The following is a 27,616-nucleotide window of genomic DNA, read 5'->3' on the forward strand; positions in this document are numbered from 1 at the left end:
CGCTCACTGAGATCACAGAAGGAAGAAAGTATCTGTGCCCTGAAGTTCATGGCCCAGCTATGAACAGGCCAAGGGACAGCAGGGTGAGGTAAGTGCTATGGCGAAGGGCTGCCGGGGGAGCGATCCGGAGAGATATCTGAAGTACAGTAGTTGCCAGCCAAGGCCATTAACCTGTGCAAAGTTCTGAACACATGAGGGAGTTAACTGACAAATCCGAATGGAATGCTGTTCCTCTTATAAGGAGCAACATATACAATGACAAGGCCATGGTTTAATGGAAGGGACGCTGTAGGGAAGGGAGGCAAGGGATGAAGCCAATAATGTAGGCAGGGCTTTGTTGAGCTAAAATACTTTGGATTTATCCTGAGAACATTGAAATGTTTCACTCAAGAATTTAGAAAAAAAAAGCCACCCCACCCACAGTATGGAAAACCAAGAAGCAGGAAGACCATGTGAGAAAAGACAGGAGCCCCCTCAACTGCAACAGCAGAAGGGCAGTGACAGCAAAAAGGTGGAAACATCTAACCCTGTGTGTTGCTAAATGTGAAGCAGGTTAGCAGATGAAGGAGAGTTGTTTTTTTTTTAATATGTGAAAAATGAAGACACACTTCGGCCCCTTCAGGAAACCTTACTATAATTCTTTAATTTGGGGAAGAGGGTATAAAATTAGTGAAGGACATAATTAAAGTTCCTAGATTTGCAGGATAATTTTTTAAATATGAATTGCTAGATAAACTATGCTGAAAGAATAACCATAATTTTAAAAAAATAATCGGAAAATAAATCTGAAAATAATTTGAATAACCAACTAATGCTTCCAATTTACAACACTTTAAGTAGTACCAAAAAACATGTAACTTGAATTTGAAGAAAGTGCATTTAGCCAATAAAAAATTCTGTATTTAATGTTTGAGTAGGTTGTGTATAAGATTAGAACTAGAATAGGATCAGACTGGAATCAAAAAGGAAAATCAGATTCCTGGTCTGATTTTTAGATTACAAACAAGAGATCTAAATTCTAACAATTATTTCTTACAGAATTTTTAAAAATAGGACAATCTGGAGAAACAACCATGATGCTATATACAAATCACTATTCTCCTTTCATTAGCTTTACTTTGCAAAAAGTGCTTTGGATTGTTTCATTCATTTGCTTAATTCACTGGAAGGAAAGCAGAGCCGGCCAAGTGAGTCATGAGTGAGTCACAGCTCACCTCCTGGAGCAGCCACAAGCCTGACTGTGACTTACTACACTAGGCCTGAATTTCAAGTCGGAGAAGAAAATGCCAGGTGAAAAAAAGCCAAGGACTGCCGAAGATGTCGAAGAATCACTGGGAGAATGAAAATGTCTTCAGCAGGCTTCCCTGCACTTCCTTTCCAGATTGTAACTTACAGGGTTAGACCTATCCCTAACCACAGAAAAGATATACCTACGTAAGAGTCTGCTCCTTCCCCACTTGATTGTGTGACTCCGTACAGTCATTTGTTAAGAGAAAGGGGCAACCAAGAGCGTATCCCTTGTACTGCCTTCTTACTGCTGCCAATCACATTTTGGAAGACGGCTGAAATGGGAGGACTCAGATCACCACACCTTACAAAGAGGCAGGTAAAGGATGCTAGCAAGGGTGATGGAGAGTCTATACATAACCACCATCTCTCCCTGGGGAAAAAAGCTCCATCATTCACACTATAATTCTGTCTTAATTAAATGTGCACGTGTGACCCACAAAATTACAGTACTTGAAGATTTTTAAAACAGCACAAAATATGTGATAACTTACCAAAAAACCACCACAACCGTGTTTCGTATAGAGGCAGGAATGAAACTAGTACATGACTAATTGGTTCCCTCCCTGCTGACGGGGGAAAGCTCCAGCCTTTGCACAATGACTGTGGCTAGTGACTGCAGCAGCTGTAAACATCAGCATGCAAGTTTCCCTCCAAACCAGACTTCCATCCCTGCCTGCCAAATACCAATATGCCGGCTCCTTCCTGGGGTGCTCAATGGCTTCTCAGAGGACCATGTAATTCTTAAGGTTACACTGTTGGTATCCTCTACCATTTGAGTCAAGTAAAAAGCATTCAACAAATGTGGAATGAAAAATGCATAAGGAATACCTATAACTGTTTCCTGGCTGTTTACCTCCCAACCACCATGTTAACACGCTAAAGAAAATACATAATTATCCTACTTACAAGCATTATGGCCAAAAAACTCTTTAAAGGTTTTCAGAGGCAGAGCCAAAAACCTCATAACATGCTCAAACACTCAGAATGAGGCTTACAGTCCCAATCATTAGAAACATACAGGTATTACATTAACACCTATGTAGGTATAAGTAAGCCTCAATCTAATGTCATTTTTAAAATGTAGTCCATTAAGATTTCTAGTCTTTAGAATTTAGAATATATTTTCCAAAATAAGTAAGGCTAAGGTGGTCAAGCTCCTAGGCCAGAGCCTTCACTTCAAAAAAAAGGATCTGAAAAGTAAATCATTTTTGGCTTCACCTCCTTTTCAACATCATAAAATGCACTCTATCACACCAGAGCATGACTGCAGTCTATTTGATATGTCTGGTGTGAACCTAAACCCTAACCTTCATGGTAAGCCAGAAGGGGGCCTCTTAAGGCTATAACTGTTCTGGACCCCTCATCTATGAACAGGTTGGAGGAGAGGTGTGGAAAGTGAAAATGCAGAAACACTGATCCTAAAGGGAGAGGTCCTTGAACCAGAAGACCAGCGAACCAACTTGCAGCGGTGCCTCTCTCTTCAATCCTTCAGGGACACACTCAGGGGAGCCCTGCCCAAAGGAGGGGAGGAGGGGGCGATGTCAGATGGGCCCAGAGGCCAGAGGCAGGAGGCCCTCAGTGATACAGAGTCTCTGACAAGGGAGCCTGTAGGACATCAGGGATGGCTGCAGATGTAGAGGGTCAAGTCCCAGAAGATTGAAATATCTTTTCAGTGGAAGCAGGGGGGTAGACAGGAAAGGGGAAGGAACAGGAGAAAGCGAAGAGGAAGCAGGCATGGCGGGAGAAACAATTCCTGTACTGGAAGTGGTGCGTTCCAGCCTGGGAATATATTAGGGCACCGAAACAATTTAGAAGAGCCCATCCAGAATTGGCTGTCCTTTTCCTCTATGTAACCCAGACTGTCTGTCATAATAATACTGAACCCATAACAAACTCAAACATCTTCATGTCTCCCAGTAGATAAGTAGCTCTCACTACTCGGAGAGACTTGGCATTTAATACTTACAGAACAAAAGAACAATGAAAAGGAAGACATTTTGTCCCTTATGTAAAATGAACTTCCTTTAGTATGCTCTCAGCAAAACTGCAAGTGAACTTCCATATTTTATCACTGAGAGGGCAAAAAATAAAAAAGATTAACTGTGTTGATCAGCTTCCTTTAAAAGTCAAAAAAACAAACAAGCAAACCAGCGGGGGAGGAGGGAAGTATGGCTAGTTTTGGCTCCACTTACTGTGTGTGTAGGTCATTTATACTGACTGTATTACATCACATATACATTTTAATTTTATATGAGCACATTCATCCTTCCCAAAAGGCCTTTTCTCCCCAGATGCCTATCACCTCCATATTTTATGATTTTGAGACTTAGCTTAAATGTCTTTACCACAGGGACATCACAAGAATGCCCTGTAGCCTTTAAGCCTCAAATGCTCAAATGTTGAAATCTCAAAGGAGCCAATCAATGACACTTCTTTTCTCCATGTGAATTTAGAACTAAATGAGAGATAGATGCCTGAGTCAGAGACATAGAGATAAAGAATGCCAGCTTTGAATTCTTACACACTTCGTTAAGCGAAAGGGCTTAGGTGCGCAGCCAAAGGGGCTTACTAACACCCCTCTCACAATCAAAGAACATCCCTGGCGGCAGAGCCTGCTCTATAACTTAGAGCAGACCAGAAAGTACCTTGTCTACAGGGCAAGGCAGGCCGAGGCCCAGAAGAGGGCTGTCACACAAGCCCAAGTCCTGCTCCCAAAGAGATCACAGATCAGGTAAGTCACTCCTCCTGCTGGAAAAGACAGAAGTGAAGAAAACCCAGGAATGTTGCTCTAATGGAAGGCCCTTCCCCCTTATAAAAATATTTAAGACTGGGACACAAATAGTTTCCTTTTACAGTCCATTGTGGGGTTTGTTTGTCTGTTTCTTTTTCTTGCTCATTAAAGCCTCTGGGCTACCAAAGTTCTGGCTGTCCCTCAAACGAGAAAAAGCTCTGTCTCCCAGAGCAGTCCTGTCCCTGCTCTGATGAGGCACTTGCCAATGCTGACCACTAGCCTTTGAGTAGTTTCCTGGATCACAGGAGAAGAGGAAGGAATCTAACACAGACCAGAGTCATACATCAGATAAAATGACATTAAGGGCATGCTGAACCAGAAATTAAATCCACTCCCTCCTCTCTTTCTGATTCCCAACTGTGCCTGGCCATGTCGTCCAATGTGGGTCACCAGGGGGTCTGCAATGAACTTTAATCACAGTACTGAGACAACCATAAAAATAAAACACAACAAATAGAGAGCTCCCAAATTTAAATATAAACCTGCCAGTCTGAGTTTTTCAGTAAGATACTGAAGCCCCAAAATTAAATCCCTCCACAAAGTTAAAACCAAAAACATTAAACTCCAAAGGAATTAAATTCTGGACTCAAATTGTCTTGTCTTTATACATACAAAGTCTGTCTTGGACGGAGTCACCCTGAAAGTAGAGTTTGAGACAACAGCTTCCATGCAGGTATCTAGCTTGGGAAGTGATCCTAAGGGGCAGGGGGCTAGAAATGGAAAAGGAAGGAAGGAAAATATAAGGATGCTGACCGCTGCTACTGGAGACTGGGGCTCAAGGTGACCCAGGTTACTGAGGAACCAAGTGAAATGTGCTTCTGAGCTATGCTCCCTGGGAGGAAGGGGGAAGCTTACCCCTCTCTTCCATCCCCCACGGGTCAAGCAGCCAACCCCCCATGGACTCAACAACACTTCCCAGCTATGCACCTGTGCCCAGCACAAAGCAAGAAGCCCAGAGTAGAAAGACAGAGGCACAGGGTGTGACCCAGGTGGCTGCTCCCGCTGCATCTGCGGAGGCCACAGGTCACACAGTGGCTAGAGTAAGAGGCGAGCAGGCAGCATTTAGAAGCAGAACATGAGAGGGATCCAAACAGAGAGCCCACCAATACTGAAGGCCAAACTCAACCTCCCAAATTACGTGACTGTTCACTCCAGCCAGAGGGATGGCTGGCACCAGGGTGGAGCTGCAGAGGGTTCACTGTGTGGATTTTCACTGTTGGTGCTGTTGGTTGGTTTTCTGTTGTGGTTTTGGGGGCTTTGTTTGTTTGTTTGTTTGTTTGTTTAGCAGCTACAAGCTGTAATGGAGAAAGAACAGTTCCTTTACAGTCTCAGACACTGAATCAGGTTCATCTCAAGTGTTTTTGATAATGCTCCCACTTTTAAAGAGCACCAAGAGTCACAATTCACAGGCCCCACACCCACCAAGCTGTAAAGGAAAGTAGACCCTCAGTCTTGGAGTGGCTACCCCGAGAAGAAGTGTTCCCAGAGCCCAGGGCTTGGCATGATCCAGGCCCACGAAACTGCTTCCAAAGACAATGGCAGAAACTCCAGGTCACCTGAGAAACGGAGGGTCAACAAGGAGCACAATCTTTTGCCAGGACACCTTAGCACAATGCCAATGTTCCAAAGCTTAAAACTCACTTAGAGGATAAATACCCATCTGTGGATGAATGGATAAACAAAATGTGGTATACACATGCAAGGATCACACTTAGCCTTAAATAGGAAGGAAGTTCTGACACAGGCTACATGTGGATGAATTTTGAGGAAATGATGCTAAGTGAAATAAGCCAGTCACAAAAAGACAAATACTGCACGATTCCATTTACATGTGTTACCTAGGATAGTCAAATTCAGAGACAGAAAATAAATGGTAGTTGCCAGGGGGAATTATTGTTTAACAGGTAGACAGGAGTTTCAACTGCAGAAGATGAAGACGTTCTGGAGACAGGTGGTGGTGCTGGTAGCACAACAATGTGAATGTCCTTAATGCCACAGAAATGTATGGTTAAAAATGGTCAAAAGGGTAGATCTTATGTGTATTTTACCACAATTTTTTAAAAACTCAACCAGGAGAAATCTCCAAGCAGGTGAACTTTGGCCCCATGCATTTGCATACGGAGGGAAAACCCACGCACAGTGTCTTCTCTCTCAGAGAGGAGCACTGAGGAACAGCTGCCTTCTTGCAAAATTTAGAAATCTATTACGGCGGCCATCCTAGTCCCCTCAGGCCCCTAATTGTGGAACCCTTCTTTCCTAACCTGCATGTTCAAAGACGGTGTCCCCTCAGGGCACATATAAACACTGGTGAGGTTCCTCAGTGGAAAGAAAGTCAGTTGCATTTCAAACTCCACTAGGAAAGATCCTCATGCAGTGAACAAAACTCAAAACCATACCCAACCCTGAGCTACGCAAATCAAGTTTCCAGCTGTTTCTGATGCTTTAAATGGGGCACTCTGCAATATTTTCTGGATCCTTATGAAAACCTTTCAGATTGTTATTGTATTTCTACAGACCCAATACCCTTTCTAATTAGTGCCATTCCAGTGACTCTCCTTTCCTTTTTATATATGTCTATCCTGGATTAACACCTCATTTTCATCTCTCTCATTAGCTGTGAGCCTTTCTTTTAGCTTAGTGTTTTCAGTCCACCACTGCTCTTTTTCTGATAAGGCCAAAGCATATTTTTCAAACCAGTCTAGTTCCTCCTTGATTTCCTCAGAAAACCTGATTTCTAGAATCGAGCATTGAAAGCACAGGCCTTTGTCATTTAGGTTTGCAGTAATTTCACTGACTCATTTGTCTATCTAAACCCAAGAAGATACTATCTACTTCTTAAGTAAAGATGATCCCATTACTTTTTGTTTATTAAGAAATTCTACAACTCTTCTCTAGGTAAAACCACAGTTGTATGAGCAATGGCCAGAACTTGTATTACCAACAAATCCAGAGCAAACATTACTCATCTTTCAGTGCAGAGGAACTTCTGTTAAAGTATCAGAGTAATGCTCTGTGCCCCTAGGCAGTGTGTAGCTCAGCAGCTTGTAGGGTCTATCAATCTTTGAGCCCTGCCTATCTGCAGGGAAGGTGCTTTCTTCCTCTGCTGGTGGTGGGTGAATGATGAGGCTGATTGTATGATAGGTAGTCTATTAAGATCTTAGATAAGCTACAAAATTACATAGGATTAGTCCCTCCAGGGCCTTCCTTTGGCCTGGAATGAAAGTAACTAAATGTGAAGCTACTTTATCACTTCTACCTTGGCCTTATTATTGCAATTTAAAGGAGGAACCTCACATAATAGAGCTCTTGAAACGTTGTCACTTTTGTAGTTTGAGGTCCTGGCCTGCAGCTTTGACTGAAACACAGTAAAAGCAGCAAATGCTATTCCACCCACATGACTTAAAAGACCCAACCTCTCCTTTGGCCTCACCTACCACACCAATCCAAGCCGAACCCACAACCCTAAGTGTAAGGGCCTCAGGCCACCCACAAAGCCCAGCGAGGATCAGTGCATCCTGTACTTGCTCAGGCCTAACGACCCATCACAAACAGCTATGCCTGCTTAGGCCACTTCTCTGTGGGCTGGGCCACCATTAAGCTTCACAGTCCCCCAAGGTCCACATGATAAATGCTCGCCTTTCTTACTGGGTGAGACGCTCAATGAGCAATTAATACAATAGATACAGAAATCAGATGAAAATGTGAACTCATTCAACAAATATCTGTTGAAACGATGAGTGAGTAAAAAAATGAACTCTCCTTTTGAATGAACAAAAGGCAGTTTTGAACTTGCAGAAGTTCACAGTGTAATGTAAAATAGCTTGCACTTCTGGGAAAGGCAAACCAAAAAGGATGGAGATCTCCAGGGCGGGGAAAGGTACTGGGCATGACCTAATCTTTTAGGAATGCTCATCTTCGTCATTAAGCCTTCTGCTGCCTGGCTCAAGAGGATTCTCTGCCCAGCCTTCCAGATGGTTCAGGTCCTGTCATTACAAGTCTCAGATGAAGAGTGTTGCCAAGGTGAAAGACCACTTGATACTAAACTATGCTTGTGACAACTATTTGCCCTCTTCTCCTCAGACTTGCCCTTATTAACATGAGAGACTGTAGAAGAAAAAAGTAGTCAAGATCTTAATTACAAGATTTGGGTTTTCAAAAGGTCCATGGAAAACACCTAGATATTTAAGTTCACAGAGCAACTTGAAATCAGAAAGGCTTTTAACAAATTATACCCAAAGTTCTCTCCTGTGTTTATTGCTAATAATAAGTAGTTGTATCTTTAGTGACTTACACCTTCCTAAAGATCTACTGAGCCCTGTGTGCTGGGTCTTGTGCTGGTTCCCAGGAACTCAGCACTGAATAAAGCCTACTCTTTCCTAGTTATTTTTTCTTTAATGATTAATATGACTTAAACTTACTCTTGAGGACCTGGGTCATTAATATTCTGTAATGAGAAAAGTAATGCACTATGACTCAAGAAACCAAGGAACCTTGGGCAAATCATTGCCCATGTTGGAAGTCATAGACTGCTCATTTATAAAACCAACGAGATGAGCTACAATTACCTCTAAGGACTTTTCCAGCTCCATAATTGTACAACTCTTTGAACAATATAATCAGTTACTATAATGGTAACAGGACCATCTGTCCAGAGAATATGTGAATTAGTTTAGCTGTGTGCTCCATTGCCCAAGATGAACACGGTTTTTGAGTTCTTGAGTCCATTACTGAAAGCCTAAGTGGGCTCTACCACCCCGAACCTTAGGTCTAGCAGGACAATCAGGTCTGAAACAAATATATCTAAGGATGATGAACTGCATAAAAGGGTAATATAAAAACTAAGAAGACACAGAATAGCAAGTTCCAAATCTAGAGTAAAAAGATGCGGTGACAAATACTGGGAATAGAAAAATACCCAACATGGTGGCAACAAATGAGAGAGAAAGAAAGAGAGAGGCACTGAATCTGGGTCGGACAGCAGGGTCAGATCACAGCGGGCTCATTCAGAATTCCGGACTTCACGCCCAGAAGGTGGGGAAGCACTCTAAGAGTTACACAAGGGTTCACACAAATGTGTATGTTTGTGTATAAGATTACTGAAGATGCAGTCGGGAGGATACACTAGCATGAGGTAGAATATACAGAGGGAGACCAACTGGGGGCAGTGATCCACATGAAAGATGATGTGAGTAGGGGAGGAACACAGATGGATTCAAGACAGACAATGAAAAAGAGCACCAAACACCTTGACCAACTAGGCACTTGACAGATATGGTGAGCTTCCACTTGTATCCCATTTTACAGATGAGAAAACAGATTTAATGAGGCTAAGTAATTTGCTCAGTCATCCGGCAAATAAGTGACTGAGAAAAGAATCAAATCCAAATGACACCTGTTTTTAACCAAGACTTTGGAGATTTTTCCTTTTTGTTAGAAATATTTCTTTGCAAACTAACTGGCAGAATAGTAACAAGAGTTGCAAATATGTTTATGACCTTTGACCTAGAAATTTCACTCTGGGAAATAAAACTGAAAGAATCCAAAGGCAGGGAATAATCTGTACAAGGACATTTATAATCATGATATCCATAAAAGAGAAAAAATGAAAGCAACCCAAGTGACTGATTACATACACAGGGAGCATATTAAGAAGGTGGGCTATTCATTTTCATAGCTACATACTACTCCATTATCACCTCCTACATGAACTGGAAAAAATTCAGCTTTTCTAAAATTCTTCAGCTGTCATAATTACATTTCCTTAGTGAATCTCTCCATTCTCTAGGGAAACAGACACTAATAATACTGACCATAATTGTGTTTAGCAGAAGGTTTGTTACTGCCACTCTTTAAGAGTTTACAATGTGCAAAGTTCAGGGTCAGGAACTTGTCACATACTGTTTCATCCAAGCCTCACAACAACTGATGGCATGGACACGGCTGTTTCTCAGGAGGCAGTGAGGGAACAGAGCAAGAGGTGAAAAAGCCTGCCCAAATCATGCAGCTGGTTTGTAGCACATTTGAAATTTGAACGCTAAGACCCATGTTCTTTTCATTATACAATGCCACCCCATGGTTATCAGAGAGAACATGGAGGTTCAGAGAAACTGAGCAGCTAGAGGCTCAGAAATCACAAAGCTAGTTAGTGAAAGAGCCAGAATTTGAATGCAGGTCTCCCAATTCCAAGTGAGTACTGCTTTTCTCTTCTGTTCATCACAGTTATCACACAGGAAATCACCAATAGATGGATAAACTATGTAATATTAAATCATTTCTAAAGGCACAGTATTCTAAGGGTTAGATTCAGTTAGTCTAAATAAAACGTCTAAAGAAAGAATGCAATGGAAAATTTTGCCATAGACCAACAAAATGTTATCACTCCCAAAGAACTGTGGGAAAAGCCCTGTGCCATGAAAAGATTAGACAACAAGGTGGCAGAAAGGAAGGATCTCACATCATTACTAAGTGCCTACTATGTCCCCACTGCTGTGCTCGATATTTTGCCCACCCAAGTTCACTTGCTCTTCACAACACTTTGCAGCAAGAATTACCCTATTTGGTAAGCAAGAAAACTAAGACACCAAAAGATTTAGGGATTTGCCCGCAGTTGCTCCGTTAGTGGGACATGATTCAAACCCAGGTCTACCTGATTCTAAAGTCCAAATTCTTTCAATATACCATGCTGCCTCCCATGGCAAAACAACTGGCAGAATATTGATCACATTTTTTTGCATACTGTGATTAAGATGAAGAACACAATAAAATTTGGCATTCTTGTCCAGCCAATATTAAGGCTAATGCTAGGTATTCATTAAATACTTATCAAGAGCCATTCACAGGAGCACTCAGTCTGTGCCAGGTACTGAGCTAAGAACATAATGAATAAACGGCCCCCAATTTCACAGAACTCCCAATCTAGGAGATACAACATGTTCTGGTGTCATCATAAATGAATATCCGGGCTCAGGAATTTGAGGCATACTGTGTTATTGGGTTTAAGACAGCAAAACCTCAGCTCTCTCAGGAGCTAAGTAATTCTGGATGGCCGAGTTTTCTGGCTTTACTCCATTAAGCATCAGATCTTTAATCTCACAATTCTATTACTTAATCATTCTTCAATGTTTTGTCAATTCTCCCAGCACATTCTGAGCTGCAAAGTCTGAGACCTTGTATTGCCATTCCCACTGATTCCCCTCTGTATGGGATGGATACAGAGACAGACAGACGAATGAATAAGAGAGACTACATCTTTACAATAACTACTTCACATGAGAGATTCTGAACCCAAGCATTTTTTAATCTTTCCTAGTTGTTTTTTCTTTAATGATTAATATGACTTAAACTTACTCTTAAGGACCTGGGTCATTAATATCCTGTAATGAGAAAAGTAATGCACTATGATTCAAGAAACCAAGGAACCTTGGGCAAATCATTGCCCATGTTGGAAGTCATAGACTGCTCATTTTTAAAACCAATGAGATGAGCTACAATTACCTCTAAGGACTTTCCAGCTCCATAATTGTATAACTCTTTGAACAATATAATCAGTTACTATAATGGTAACAGGACCATCTGTCCAGAGACTATGTGAATTAGTTTAGCTGTGTGCTCCACTGCCCAAGATGAACACGGTTTTTGAGTTCTTGAGTCCATGACTGACAGTTTTTACTATTGCTAACTTAACTTTCAGCTGTCCCTCTTGCTCATTTTAACTTGTAACATGTAATCTCTTTGGACTTAAAAAACAGGATTAATAAAAATCAATAGTACATTTACGAAGTAGCTTTTAAGTGCCAAATATTGAATGTGTATTACTTCAATTAATTTCATCCTTACTACACTGCAAATAGGTCTTATGCTCTTTCTTTTATTAATGCAGAAACCCAAGGGCAGAGGGCTTTAACTGCCCAAGATTTTAAGTGGCATAGCTAGAATTCAAAGCCTGCTTGATGTACCCAAGGCCCAAGTGCTTCCTACTACACAATGCTGCCTCCCAAGTTTATTAGAATGATGTGTAAAAATGGAAAGTCCTTAGGCTTAGAGTCAGAATCTAGAAACTCTCTAATAGTTAGCAGAAATGAAGTTTAGCTTATTGCATTTACATGGAGTTTAAGAAATCTATTTTATCTCTCCTTCTATAGAGAGATGCACTTTAGTATTGTTTTTAATGCATTTCTCACTTAGCTAACTTTATACAAAACCCAGGAGGGCTTGAGGTAATTGCCAGATAAGTGAGGATGCCAAATAGCTTAGTGCTAGCTAGATCATGAGAAATTAATTTATAAGCAGCATTGAAATTGTTGAACCATTTATTAAACAAAGGGGAAAAAAATTCATCCTTTACCAAATTTCCCATTACTTCTTATTTAACTAAGATCATTAAATAGAACTATATATATTCAAAAAGACTAAGAACTCAATATGGATTTAACTATCTGAGTCACGATATACTCTCTGGAGTCCAGCTTCACGTTTTAGAATCTACAGGATTGAAACTGATGTTAACAACAATTATGTCACGTTCTCTCTTTAAATGATGTCTCTGGAAGCACCCAAATATTTTACCTTAGTACTCTGAGCTCCAGAGATCTCAATTCCTGCTTCCCCATCACTGAGGATGATTTGTTATATTCTACTGAATCCCCAACTATGGTTTATGAGCATATACAAAGTTCTATTTCCAAGTACTCAGTCACCATAAATAATCTGAACTCAAGCATTTTTTGCACAGCTGACTGCAGACTGAGCTTGCCAAGTTCCTTTAACCAACAAATGCTTTCTCATATTTAAAGGTCAAATGCCAGGACATTTAGTAATCTTCTGCTGAATCTATATTTTGGAGTATCAATAAGTGACAGAATTATCCTTTCCCTGTCAGGCATGCATGGGTGATTAAGTAAAAGTTGCACTAATTGAATAACATTACCAAAAGGCTTGCAAAAATAAGCATATGCTGTGACCTGGTTGCAAGAGGGGACAGGCAGCCTCATTACTGCTGGGGACAGAAACAAGGTGACTTGAGAGCTTCTGGTTCACAGGTGGATGCTCACTCCAGCACACTACTGGGCTCTGGAGACCACAAACCAAAAAAAGCACCTCTAGTTAGGTGCCCAACTCCTCAGAATCAAAGTTTTTGTAACATCTGATCCTCTCTGGGATTCTAATTTATTAAACATAAACTCTCTCCCAAAAAGGCAGAAAACGTGTGCATAAATGAAACTTGTAAAGTTGGGAACTGCTGCTACTTCCAGTCACAGTAATAATAATGGTCACCATAGTGGGGAGTGCATGGGGCAGACAGAGGACAAGACTCAGCAGGACTGGGTGGCCCTGACAAGGACTAGGTGAACTTTCAGGGACTAGGGGAGAGTGGGGGACTCACAGTGTCCAGGACTTAGAGGGTGGGAGTATAACTGGGGGATAGGGTAGAAGCCAAGAGGGTGATATGAGACACTGCAAAGAGATGAGTAAAAGCAATGTCAAGCTGCAGAGAAGCTGGGCAGTAAGAACAGGTCGGTGAGCCAGGAGCACCTGGTGTGCGGACCTCCGGCAGCTCTCTTCAGCTCAGAGGAAGGAGCAGGAAGGCCTGTGGAGGAAGATGAGCCAGGGCTGGGGTGGCTACCCACCTGAGGTCCCAGACGGTGAAGGGGATCTGGGGGAAAGGGCAAAGGGCTCAGGCAGGGCTTAGAAGTATGCAGCCAAGAACAAATGGACCAGGGGAGGAAGAGATACCCATCAGCTAAAGAGCCCAGGGAGGTTGATGAGCTGTTCAGTAGGTGTGAGGGAGGCAGCAAGTCAGGAGTTAGAGAAAGAGAGCTGGCCACAGCCTTCTGACGCTATTATAGATGCCCATTAAGCAGTTTGACTTTCTGTTTACAGTCTCTGCTCCCTCAACTTTTAAGACATTCAAGAGAGGCCATCGCCTGATGCTCCAGGCCACACACCAAAGATGTAATTTAAATCTTCTCTGCCAAATGCAAACCATACAGACATTTCCCGGTACTAATAGGATTTAGGATATTTCATCATTGCTCAGGACAAGAGCCCTGTTGGGGCCCTCACTGAGGTCTGAGTGTCTCTTCACACTCTTCATCTCACACACACTCTCCCCACCCAGTTTCTTTCTCAAGCCTTCTTCCTCCCCACTAACCACTCATGTCCTCCTGGTCTCCTCTCTCTCACCAGCGGCATGCACTTCTGCACTGGCCTCGCCGCATCCAGGGACTTCCTTCCTTTCTGCATTCTTGCTAAAGCCCAACGCCAAGGCCAAATCTGCTTTCTCCCAGCCCCCTACAAGCAGAAACTTCCTATGATTTGTCTTTATGTCTCAGTGCCCTGCACATGGGAGGTACTTGACAAACGTCTATGTAAAGGAAAGAAATGCCTTGAGCCAGGCACGCAGGCACAACACACACACAAAATCCATTTTGTTCTGTTAGCATCATACCCTGCACATCAGCAAAATTAACACTGCCTCCTAAAAAGCATTACACACACCTGCCAAACATCTGTCATGCCCAGCACTGTAACTCAAGCTTCCAATCCCACCCACTGTCTTGTGAGGAGCAGGCTGGACATTAAATCCACGTGTGGTCAAGGACTGAGTTGCATTCACCTTTGAATCCTCAGCCTCTACTACAAAGCCTAATATTTAGTAGAGAAACGATGATTTAATTCATCAAATCATATGCACAAATTCCCATGAAAACAGAACCAAACAGAAAGAAGAGCAATAAGACTACCAGAAAGCAAATGGTGCACACACTAATAGACTCAAAAATAAGTAAAAATTGGCTTCCTAATTTAATGTTTCTATTTTAAATAAAGTAAATTTCAGTGCAAAATAATGACACTGTATTACTTTACACGTTCAGAGCAAACCTTGCTTTCTCCCAAATTACTTGTCATTTTCCGAGTCATTACCTCATGCAATTCACCATCTATCCACCAAGCCTGGTAGCAGGAATGGGATACTTGCCTGAATCCGGAATTAGGACAACTGGACTCTAGTGCTGTCATCACCACTTCCTATCTGTGTGACCCTGAGAAAAGTCCTTTAGCTAGCGCACATCTGAATTTCCTTCTCTGTCGAGGAGTGATAAGATCTTGTTCTTCCTGCCTCTTAGACTTAGAAGGATCAAGGAGGTGGCAGAGGAGGAAATAAATAAAATCTTGCTGAATATCTACTATGCCTCAGGCATTTTACAAATATTAAATTCTCATCACATTCCTAGATAGTTTTTACTATTTCTTGCATATTACATGAGAAAACTAAGACCTAATAAGTAGGACAACTTTCCAAAGGTCATAGAGTTACTCAGGGCCAGAGCTGGGATTCAAACATTTCTGCCTTGTCCCAAAGCTCTCATGAAACCATAATGCCTATGTGAGACCTAAATATATGTAAAAAGTTTTAGCTGCTATTTAGCATATTACTGTTTATGTAACAATGGAAGGCAAAGACAAAGAGAAGCAGATGTTTGCTAAGGTCACGTGTTAAAGTCAGAGGGGGCTAGAACCCAGGCCTCCTGAAACCTTTTCCTTAAACCATGCTGACCCCCCACTCCTACGAAAAGGCTGCTGACAGTAGTGGGCATAGTGGCATGATGTTTGTTTATTCAGACCAGCTGTTACAGATCTATTTTAAGACAAGCATTTTGAAAATCATGGAAGGTGAGTATCAAGTGTTTTATTGAATATTCCATATTAATTGACCCTTTAGAGAACTCCCATGTGAGTAGCATGTCCTGCTGGCTTCCTGTTAAGCAAGCAACTCTGAAGCTGACTACGCTTCTTACAACACATATTTTGAAAGCACATTCAGATAGCAGCACAAAATACAACTCTAAAATAATTTTCCATGAAAATCAAAAGTAGCTACTTCTTCGCTATTCATGGTTTCGTCCACTAAATGATCAACACTTGGGAAAGGCAAAATGCAAATTTGGGACTAGCTTTGACACCAGGCAGGGTGTGTGTTAATAGGAAAAAAAGCGTGGATATAATAATCTTCTAAACAATAGTTAATAATAGTGTCTGTGAATTTACAAGAAGAATAGTTATAATATGGGGTTGGGGGGAGGGGAGGAAAGACAACAAGTTGAAAGCATTCCATTTAATACAATGGTGTTCCTGCAGCCCAGAGCAATGGAGCCACTCCTGACCCCACTTAACAGCAGGTCCCAAGACACGGTAATAGAGGGCCAAAAAGGACAGTGACATTTTCTCCTTTCTTCCCATTAACTTTCCTCAGTTTTTCTACCTGATTTTACTGCCTTTCTCCATCATACACCTGTTAAAGGCCCACCTCCCATATTACAATAAACTAAGTGTGTACAGAATCACCTCACCGATACATTCAATACCGTGAACCAAAATTATGACTCACTATCTGACTAGTATGGAGGTGCTATTATGTGTAGCCACAAAACCAGTCCGAGAACTTCCCTCCAAGGGCAGGCCACAAGAGAGCAACAGAGTGAAGGAAAGAGAAATTCACTGCAGTTCCTGCTCAGATGAGCCAATATCCCTTGCCAATGGGACTCAGTTCACTTCAAATGTTCTAACTCTAATCTTGGCTCCACTATGGACTACTTGGTAGTACAAGTTATTAAACTCCTCTTAGCCTTGGAAAGTATCTATCGCATGAGGGTAAATAACAGTGCCTATCTTGTGGTGGTGCGATGATTGGATGAGAAAATGCATGGAAGGTGTTAACACATGGCCTCATATGTTTCTCCAGAAGCAGTTAGAATAATTACGGTAAAAATAGTTGACAGTTATTGAATGCCTGTTATGTACCAGTCACAGGGAAAATTCATTCATTTAGTCCTCAACCAACGTAGGGGATAGGTTCTTTCATTATACCTACTTTAGAGATGAGAAAGCTGAAGAATGGACAGGTCCGGTCAGTTACTTTCCCAAAGTAACTCAGGTAGTAAATGGTGGAGTAATGCTATCGTCTGTTATTATTAATGCCCCTTGGTGAACAGATGTTTTTGTTTTTAATGACACAGTGCTGCATACCTCTTAAAATTCATTAGTGATATGTTTGCATGATACTGCACACATGCATGTTATTAATGAATGTTTGAAAAGGTAGTAAACAAAGTCATTTTCAATCCATCAAAGGATTTTATTCATGCCTATTTACGTATGTGTATTACGTATGAGTCCTGTGTCGATTTCCACAGATGTATATAAATGAATAAGCCTGTGGCAGCCTCAAGCAGGTCACGGCCTGGGAGACAGATAAGAAGAATATTGCAAAACAGTGCAAGGAATGCTATGCTCCACTTATGCACACTACACAATGTGGCACAAAGCAGCATGTGATCTGCTACACAGTGGTGGGGGGGAGGGGATTGGGAAGCCCTCACTGCAAAGGTGGATCTTGAATCAAAATTTCAGGCAAATGAGAAAGGGCACATGCAGAGAAATTGGCATATGCAACTGTACAGACATTTAATAGCCCAGTTCATTTAAGAAATCAAAAAAGGTCAAAAGCACAGAGTGGACAGCTTTGAGAGGTGAAGCAGGACCACAGCCTTGGCGCTTGCCTGCTTCCTAAGGAGACTGGATTTTATCCCGTGGTCCATAGGAACCAGTTATAAGGAGACTGACTGAACCCCTGTTCCAGGTGTTCAGGTAGGCCCCAGGAATCCTTAGTCACTCTCCATTACATCCAGTATTCAGCAAGTCTTTGTGGCTCTACTTTAAAGATACATCCTGAATCAAATGAGGGAACCAGTAGTATGTGTGCATGCAAATGGAAAGATCCAGGAGAGAGCAGGTGAGGTTAAACACATGGGGACAGAGGAAAGGAACGGGCCTTTGCTAGGAGCACTAATAATTCGTCCATTAAGCAGGAGACAAAGCATGGTCAGTTAGCACAGATTCAGGAAGGTAGGAGCCTGAGGAAGCTCTCCTTTGACTGGGTTTGTTTTCTCAGTGGAATAGGAAGCATGGTCACCAGTTGAGAGAAAGAACGGAGACAGAGGGGAAGGAGATTCAAGAAGCACTAAATAGTCATCTGGGATGTCAGAAAGTGAACAGTCAAGGGCAGTTCTCAAACTTCTTGGTCTCAGGACTCTGTTACTCTTAAAAAACAATTATCAAAAACCCTCAGCAGAGAAATGCAAATTAAAACCACAATGAGATATTGCCTCACACCAGTAAGGATCGCCACCATCCAAAAGACAAACAACAACAAATGTTGGCAAGGTTGTGGAGAAAGGGGAACCCTCCTACACTGCTGGTGGGAATGTAAATTAGTTCAACCATTGTGGAAAGCAGTATGGAGGTTCCTCAAAAAACTCAAAATAGAAATACCATTTGACCCAGGAATTCCACTCCTAGGAATTTACCCTAAGAATGCAGCAACCCAGTTTGAAAAAGACATATGCACCCCTATGTTTATCACAGCACTATTTACAATAGCCAAGAAATGGAAGCAACCTAAGTGTCCATCAGTAGATGAATGGATAAAGAAGATGTGGTACATATACACAATGGAATATTATTCAGCCATGAGAAGAAAACAAATCCTACCATTTGCAACAACATGGATGGAGCTAGAGGGTAATATGCTCAGTGAAATAAGCCAGGCAGAGAAAGACAAGTATCAAATGATTTCACTCATCTGTGGAGTATAAGAACAAAGAAAAAAACTGAAGGAACAAAACAGCAGCAGACTCACAGAACCCAAGAGTGGACTAACAGTTACCAAAGGGAAAGGGACTGGGGAGGATGGGTGGGAAGGGAGGGATAAGGGGGGAAAAAAAAGGGTCATTACGATTAGCAGACATAATATAGGGCAGGGGCACAGGGAGGGCTGTGCAACACAGAGAAGACAAGTAGTGATTCTACAGCATCTTACTACATTGATTGACAGTGACTGTAATGGGGTATTTGGAGGGAACTTGGTGATGGGGGGAGTCTAGTAAACATAATGTTCCTCATGTAATTGTAGATTAATGATACCAAAATAAAAAATTGAAAAAAAACCTCAGCAGCTCATGTTGCTGGGGGTCATCATCTATTAACATTTAACCTAACAGAATTCTAAACAGAGAAATCTGTAAAATACACACACATGTTCTCCATGATCAAGCACTGCAATGATAGCACACCACACAAGCTTGGAAAAACGCCCCCATATACCTGTGCGAAAATCAGAGTGAGGAGAGGGAAATTATGTCTTATTATCAGAAGGGTTTTTAACCTTGTGGAATGCCTAAAAGCATCTCAGGCACTGCTAGGAACCCCTAGACCACAGCCTGAAAATGTCTGGTCTAGAGAAATATAATCAGGTGGCCGGGCAGCCTGAGGTGACCTCCTGGGGTTAGGGATCATGAGTCAAAGTGAATACAGTCAGCAAGCAAGGTGCAGGTTTCCCTCCATCAGGTTTAGCAGCCAAGTTGCAGGCAGAGAATAAGCAGAGTTGGATTTAACCAGCGTTGTAGTTCATACCCAAGTGAGTATCACATATCAAGATCAGCTGGACTTATAATGGCTATGGTATTCAAGCTGAGCTGGAAGGAAATGAAGACATGAAGGCAGGGAAGAGGTAACAGGATCAAAAGTTCAAAACCATTACTGGGTTTTAGGTATTCATAGAATCAGCCATAAAGAAAGTGGTAAGAGAGTATGATGCTTGAAAGTGAGAATACAGAAGGTAACTGTTAATGACTCTGGATAACTCCACATTCAAAGCTGAATGCGCTCTTTGCTCTAAAATCTGCACCTCCTCTACTGCCTCCAGTCACCCTCGCCTGAAACCCGAGACTCATCCTGATACTTTCCACCCCCACAGCATCTAAAAGGCCCCAAAGTGTTCCCATCCAACTCCTCTCTGTAATCTGTGCTGCTCTCTGCCCCTCCACTCCCTCCCTTCCCTGGCCTGGCAGTCCCTGGCCCCATTCCCCACTGACCGAATTGGGGCAGTCCTTCTCATGCATGGTTCCACCCCCTCCAATCCACGCTTCACTCTGCTGTGGGCATTTGGTTGTTTGTTTTTTCATTGAAGTACAGTTGACATACCATATTAGTAGGTGAATTTTCTACAGTGAATTGTAATCATGTGATCCTCATCCCTCCATCCACAAAATGCCAGTAACAATAGGGATGGAGACATAAAACAGGCAAATACAGGCTGTCAATACGAATTTGGGGTCCATCAAGTTATGAAAACTAGGTAACACGACAGTGTCATGAAATGATATGGAGCAGAGAATATGAAAAAAATGACAACAAAGGAGAACACTCTAAAAATTTAAATGAATGCTTCGAGAGAAGCCAGGAAAGGAAACTAAGAATGACGAGATAGTAAAAAGTGTAAGAGAACAAGGAATGGGTCCTGTGCTAAAACTAAAGGGAGAGTTTCAGAAGGAAAGAAAAAAGCAGTGTCCATTACCACAGAGAGTTTAAGAAAATAATTTAAGAAAGGGTCTGTTGCATTTGAAAAGTAGGAAATTAGTGATCTATACTGGATCAATCCTATCTACATTACAAACCTGATATAATTTTCCCCATTAAAAAAAAAAGGCATTTTTCTCATTGTTGTCATCTGGCAGCCATGGGATTGTACCTCACCAGTAAAGTTTCAGTACCTCAATCCTTTGTCCCAGGCTCTGGTTCCTAGGGAACCCAGGCTATGCCATCAAGTATGCAGACACACAAGAGCTTAGGATGCCTTAACAGGCCTTAACTATCTTAAAACAATGCTGGCAGATTATAAGAGAATAATCTAATAAAGAGGTTAATGACTTAAGAGAAGAAAGGCTAAATGACGTTATTCTGAACTGACTCAAAATGTACCTGGGAACACCGTTCTTTGGGGACAGTGACAGTCTTTCTTCCTCCCTTCAGTGGCACCCAATAATCCCCACACAGCACAACCTTGTCTGGGGGACAGGGCGTGCACACAAGCAGTTGGTGCACACCCTAATGCTAAAACTAATGCAGTCATAGTTTGTAAAACTACATAGTTATGTATAGCAGAAATAAAGCTCTCAACTTTTTTTAAAAAGTAGTAGCAGTATCAAACCTAACTGCGTTATTAGTAGCTTGGAAGGAAATCCTGGGAACATCAGTGATGTATTCTTTTGGAAATGCCGCATCACCAATACTTGGTGCTCAGAAAAACATTCTGTGGAAAAAAACATGGAAATCAATGATGGCGAGGAAATGGTATTCAGAAGACTAGCAGTCTGAGTGAAAAGTAGTTCCAGGAACACATTAAAATTCTATGTGATGAAAGAATAACTGCCTCTTGATCTCTTTCCCCTTACTAGCCACTACCCCATTTCTCTGCTCTATTCATAGCAAAATTACTCCCAAAGAGATGTCTATACTTGCTTGATCTCCTCCCATCCTTTCTTCTCCAATCAGGTGTTTGCCAGTCACACACCAAATCTGTTTCTATCAAGGTCACCAAAGAACTTTATTCTCCTAAGACTCTATCCTCCATCCTTGTTTTACTTGATCTATCAGCACCTGACCACTCCTTCTTCCAGAAACACTGTATTCACTTGGTTTCCCGGAACCACACTGCCGGTTTCTCTTCTGTCCTACTTCCTAGGTGATGATGTCCAGTCTCATGATTGTAAATACCACTTACACTCTGATGACTCCAAACTTCACCTCTCCATCTCCAACTCCTCCAGCTGCATGCTCAGCATCCCCACCTAGATGTCTTCGGGCACTTCACAGACGACTAGCTCCGGAGCGTCCTCCCCTTCTCCCACACACACGCCAGGCTACTTCCTCCGGCCTTCTTCCTCTCTGTCAACCGCACCTCCATTATTCCAGTTTGTCAGGACAAAACTTCTGGAGTCATTTCTGGCTTCTCTCTTCTTCTCATACCCCTAATCTGATTCCATCAATAAACTCCTTCCCCTACAGGCTCTTCCTTCAAAACGTACCCAGAGCTGGGCTGTTTCTCACCACCTGCCCTGCTATCGCTCTGGAGGGAGCCGCCATCATCCCTCGACCAAACGAGCGCACCGTCGTGACGGCTCCCGCCCTTGATGTTTTTGATGCTTTCATCCATTCTCAGCACAGCAGCCAGAGGGCCCCTGCTAAAAAGACACGCCAGGTCACATGGCTTCCCGTTTCACTGAGTTAAAGTCAGTCCTTACTATGACCCACAAGTGCTAAAAGTCTGGCTCCCATTTGCTCTTTGAATTCATCGCTACCACTCCTTCCCCACACTCACCCTCCTCCAGCCACACTGGCCTTTTTGCTGTTCCTTGTGTCCCCCACCATTTAATTACCTCAGGAACTTGGCACTCCATATTCCCTCTGCCAGGAATATTCTTCTTTCAAACATCGACCTTCCTTCATTCCCTCACTCTCTTCAGGTCCCTGTTCAATTGCCACCTCCTAAAGGAAGCCTTTTATGATCATGGTCCATAAAGTCGAATCACATTTCACTATGGTTCCCTCCCCAGGTTCAGATCTCTTCATGGCACAGCATATTACATAGCCGCTTATTTATTTACTGTCCATCTCCACCACTAAAATAGGGCAGAGACTCCATTGAGTTTATTTACTTCTCCAAGCCAGTGTCTGAAACAGTGTCTGGCACATGGTAAGAACAAATTGAAGGAACTCTTAAAGCCTGAATAATTCATTTTAAGACAATTCAAAGTTTATACCACAGATAGTGGTCAGTAAATTCATCAAATGTATTAATCCCACCCTAAGACATAGAAGAAAGCAAAAATTTAATTATAAAATAGTAAAATTAAGAAATTTCCTTGGTGATAGATCTATGGTTGGTTATAGTCTTAACCAACAAAAATGACATCAAGCCCACAACCCATGTCCCTCCACAGTGCACACCCTACCCCGTACAACCGCCACAGGTTGGCTCTTCACTCCAGAATCATCTATGTGCTTTCTATCCCAGCCAGGACACTGTTTTAGATGAAAAACAAATTTGTCATATAGACAGAGAGCCAAATTTTTTAGATTTTCCCTGATCATCTGGATTTTTACTTTATCCTTTATAATAAAAGGAATGTGCTAAATTTGTAACTAAGTATTGATTAATGTTTACCTCTTTAATTCATTAGCAACAAAATTAGGATACTTAAAAAAGTAGTTATCTTTGAACTAAAGATCCTCCTCATAGGAACATAGCAAGACTTAAAAAAAAGGCTAATGTCCACGGCCAGGAAGAACAATAAGAGATTGGGGTCTCATTTATAATTCTATTTTGAAGGATAATTAACTTATTAATTCAAAATTCAAGCCTATAATTTAGTGTATAAGATAGACAGCAAACAAGGCAGAAGACTAACAGAAAGAGAATGAAAGAAATCCCACTCACTGGAGAAAAATACTCTTATTAAAAGAGGCTACACAGAGCCTCTTTCAGGAGAATTAAAAACAGGCAATAAGCAAAACATCAATAAACTAAAATTTTTGTCAATATCTGTTCATAACAGTTTTAAATACCACAAAACTATGAAGTGAGAGCCTTGAGTTATTTCCTGCCTTACAAGATCATGTGCTATAAGGACATAGTCTATTGAAAATTAGTATCTTCAATACAATCTAAATCAAGTGAACAGAAAGACTTAGACACAGCAAAAGCCAAAAGAACTAGTAAGTCATCTCTTAATTCAGAAGAGTAAAGTCCACTAGGATGAATGTCGGGGTTTCACGAGGTTACTAGATTATTCACTGTACGTTATGAAGAGAGCTGTTGGCAATAGGAACCTCATAGCCAGAGGCAGCTAGAACCTTGGCCAAGAAAGACATATGAGTGGTTCAAGGAAGAAACAGCTATATCAGCCTAAAGAAATTTGTAGGCCTTACAATCAAAATTGTAAAACAAATGCAACATATTACTCTTGATATGACAACAGCAGAAAAATCTTTTAATTTTATGAATAATGAACATCTATTAAGTATATAGTATGTGCTGGGCACTGTAGGCATGTTAAATGTGTCAAATTGTACAATGAAATGATTTAATAAGTCTCATATAAGGACTGAATGACAACCTGTATAATACAAACTTGCCTCTCCAGCACTCAGCTGTTCAGCAACCTTTCTCTGCAATATAGCCAAGAACCAAAAAGGAAGCAAAAACAGACGCCACCATATTCAGGTACTAGGCTTCCAGTGTTCGCTTTTGGAAGAAGCTCAGACGATATTACAGTAAACTGCAATGAATTTGGAACCAGAAAGCTCTGGGTTGGGTAGGCTTAAGAACCTAAAAGCACAACCACCTAAGGAAGATTATTCAGCTGTTTACTTCATTATAACCTGGTGGCTTATCTGACAACACAGTGTAACAATTCCTTTAGGGAAGGATTCTGATGTGTTCATTGTGTACCCCCAGTAAGGAACAGAGTTATAAGAGGGTCATGAGTGCTCAATTTTCATTAATGATGCTTATACTGATGACCCTTAGTCACCAAAAACACTAAATTACATCTAATATATTCTACAAAGGGAAGAGCAAGAAATATTGGAAATGATTTTCATCTATTGTTCATATTCAAATAAAGGTTAGAAGATAAAAAGAGGGAGATCCTCAGTTGTCCAGAAAACTTGATTATTGAGAGCAATTTATTGAACAGCCCCTGGGGGCTCCAGGAAACTGAAGTTTGAGGAAATATGCACAGTCCTGTACTCCCTGCTAGTGGGCCAAGGCTTCCTGAACCATACTGCCTCCTGAGGCCACAAGCCAGGTGGAAAATGGGGATCTGTGGGCTGCATAACCAACTGCAGCTTCCTATAGATCTTGTTCAGAACAGCAGCTCCCAAATTAATGAAAACGTCTGTTAAACCCTTCTACAGGATATCTAGAATTGGGACAACTTTGCATGGGTCCACGAAGTTAGCAGTCACCACCCAGGATTATGGGAGTGTACGAAATAATTTATCTCACTTCAAAAAATGGATGGCTCTCACCACTTACAAGTCTGTTCTTTCTTGGGGACTGCTAACCACCAGGCTAAAGGCAGACAGGAAACGGATGCAGAATTTGAGGTGCAGAGGGACCCTGATAAAATACTGACATCAAGAAGAGATGAGTGCGTGTACTCTAAATTTAAATATGTAACTATTAAATTATATAAATTCAGTTCCCTTGTAAGAAGAGCTACTCAGGTTGCTAAGTGGCTGGGGCTCTGTATTATTCAGGATTCCTGCTAACATATGTCATGGGGGGACTCTAAGTTGAAAGCAGTTTTTTACATTGTGAAAGAAAATAGATGTGTGAATCATGTTTAACATCTTTCTGCACCAAAACTTTCTGACAGGACCAAGAAACTAATGTTCTACTGAGTTATGACTTTAGAATTGACTCTAGGGTGCACACAGCCTTCCAGAGTTGCTTTTTTTATTTGTTTTTAGACCCCTCAGAGGCACCACCAGCCACAGGAGCCAGCGAGCACCACACCACCTGAGCAAGCGCTGAATGAAGCAAAGCGGAATCGGAGCAAAACTTCTCGTTTCCTGTGGCTGCTGAGAAAGGCTGGACTCGCTCCTTCTCACATGGCTTAAGCAGAGCTGTAAACACAACCCTCCAGCTTGCCAGCTGGCCACGAGCTTACAGGGCTTTCGGGGGAAAGCGCTGTGTTGTGCTCCCTTTTCCTCTACCAATGTCATTCCTGCACAGATAACGGAACCAGAACGCCCTCCACTTCCTAGAGTCTTCATTTATGTCATGGTTCCTCTTTCAAGAAAACCCGGGGACGAAACGCAAAGCAAAAGAACAGAATACAGGCAAAATTACCCCCATTGTATCGTTTCATCCCTCTCCATTATTACAATAAAAAAACTGGGTCAAATTCCTTTTGTTGCTCTACATACACACTCACAAAAAGTAGGTGAAGGGCACCCTAAGACAGCTTTATTTTTTCCCGCCTCACAGAAAGCCTTTACGAAATCCTCATACCATCTCCGGACGCAGGGCTTTACTATCAAGCTACAGACCTAAACCATTTCCTGCCCAGGTACGAAGGGCCAAATGGTCCCCAAGGCAGAAGGCTGGGAGGCAGGGCAAGCCGAGCCCACCTAGATGTTTGCATTTACACAAAGAAATTAGCCGAATGATTAATGGGAGACGCCGGCTGGAGGCGGAGGCGGAGGCGCCCGCGCCGCCCTGCTTACCTGGGACATCTGCGGCCTCAGGTTGATCTCCTTCAGGTTGATGGAGTGCGCCCGGAGGTTGTTGAGCAACTGACAGAGCAGGACTCCATCGCGGAGGGTCTGCGCCAAGTCGAACACCTGCGCCGAGTCCCAGGTCACCCGGTGGTTGGCGGGCAGCACCTTGCAGTGAATGAGCCACTGCGCGCACTGTTTCCACGGCTCCATGCCCGACGACTCCGGGACGCGGCCCGCTGGGTATGCAGCCGCCGCCGCGGTTCCTCCGCGCCCCGCCGACGCCAGCCGCGGCCGACCCCTTCCCTGCGAGGGTGCGAAGGGAGCAGGCGCCGCGGCGGCGGATCGCGGGCCCCGCGCGAGGCTAGGCTGCGGTCTCGCCCGGGTCCTCCGCCGCCCGGCCGCAGCTGCAGCGAGTCCGCGCGCTCTCCGTGCGCCCGGCCGGCTCCGCGGCGGCGGCGGCGGCCGCTCACACGCTTCCGACTGGCGAGGCCGGCGCCCGGCGACTGAGCATGCCCAGCGCGCCGGCCGGCTCGCTGCCGTCTGCGAGTCCCCAGAGGCGCGGGTGGGAGCGCGCCGCCCAGGCCGGGTCGGCGGCCTGAGCGGGGGAGTGGGTTGGGCAGGGGATCCCGGCGCCCCCGCCCACCGCGAGCCTCAGGTCTGCGGAGCCTACACACCCCCAGGTGTCCGGGATTGCTCCCGGGACGGCTTTCCGGTTTGGAGGGAGTGTGGCTGAGCACTGTTTCAGTGAGATCCTATGGGACCCCCTCCCTAAACGCCTAGTGCGATTTTCCAAAGAGTATGGGAGGAGCGAGGTGTTCATGGGGGCACCCGGACTTCCCAGAGGAATGAAAAAAGGGCACAGAACATCTTGAAAACGCAACACTGAAAGTTTTAGAGAGTGTCCCCCTCACCCTTCCCCGTTCTAGCCCCTAAATTCCCTTCCTACAGACAATTCCCCTTTTTCCAGGATAGTCTCTCCTACGGATGTTTGGCACCTTACAAGTGTGTATGTTGAGACGCCTGCAAAATCGCGCCCCAATCCCTGAGTTTGTTTCGCCGCGAGGTGTTTTTCATTTAGAGACCGTTGTCTCTCTGCCCTCTCCGGCTCCCGACCGCTCGTCGTCTCAGTCCTAGTCCTTTTGCTGACCGCACAAAATCCTGCGGGAGAGAAATAGGCCTGCGAAACGCCCACTGAGCCCCGGGGCCAGACTGCGCATGCGTCGGTGATCCGGGCCGGGGTTTGAGAACAATTAACATCAGCCCTCTGCAGCGTGGATCGGACTAAGATTTGAGGCCCTTTGTGAAAGTTAGAATATGTCCCCAGAATTCTTGCACTGCTGAGAAGGCGCCTTCGAATTTCTTAAATATTTTGGGAGCTCCTAAAGCTGCCTCTTTTACTCCCACTGG

General features: G+C 43.0%; 1 protein-coding gene across 3 annotated transcripts in view; it reads right to left on the reverse strand.

Annotated features, from left to right (window-relative positions):
- The window catches only part of VAV3 (vav guanine nucleotide exchange factor 3), a 380,328-nt gene extending 353,064 nt beyond the window's left edge, over window positions 1–27,264 (reverse strand). For 2 of the 3 annotated variants that reach the window (XM_073234374.1, XM_073234373.1), the window contains exon 1: window positions 26,216–27,264. In XM_073234374.1, coding sequence (XP_073090475.1) covers window positions 26,216–26,419 — 204 coding nt within the window. In that variant the 5' untranslated portion in view covers window positions 26,420–27,264. The remainder of the gene's footprint in view (window positions 1–26,215) is intronic. The other variant, XM_036998404.2, reaches the window with a different exon arrangement.
- Between the last annotated feature and the right edge of the window lie 352 nt (window positions 27,265–27,616).

This window comes from Manis javanica, chromosome 4 (assembly GCF_040802235.1).
Source record: "Manis javanica isolate MJ-LG chromosome 4, MJ_LKY, whole genome shotgun sequence".
Classification (NCBI taxonomy): domain Eukaryota; kingdom Metazoa; phylum Chordata; class Mammalia; order Pholidota; family Manidae; genus Manis; species Manis javanica.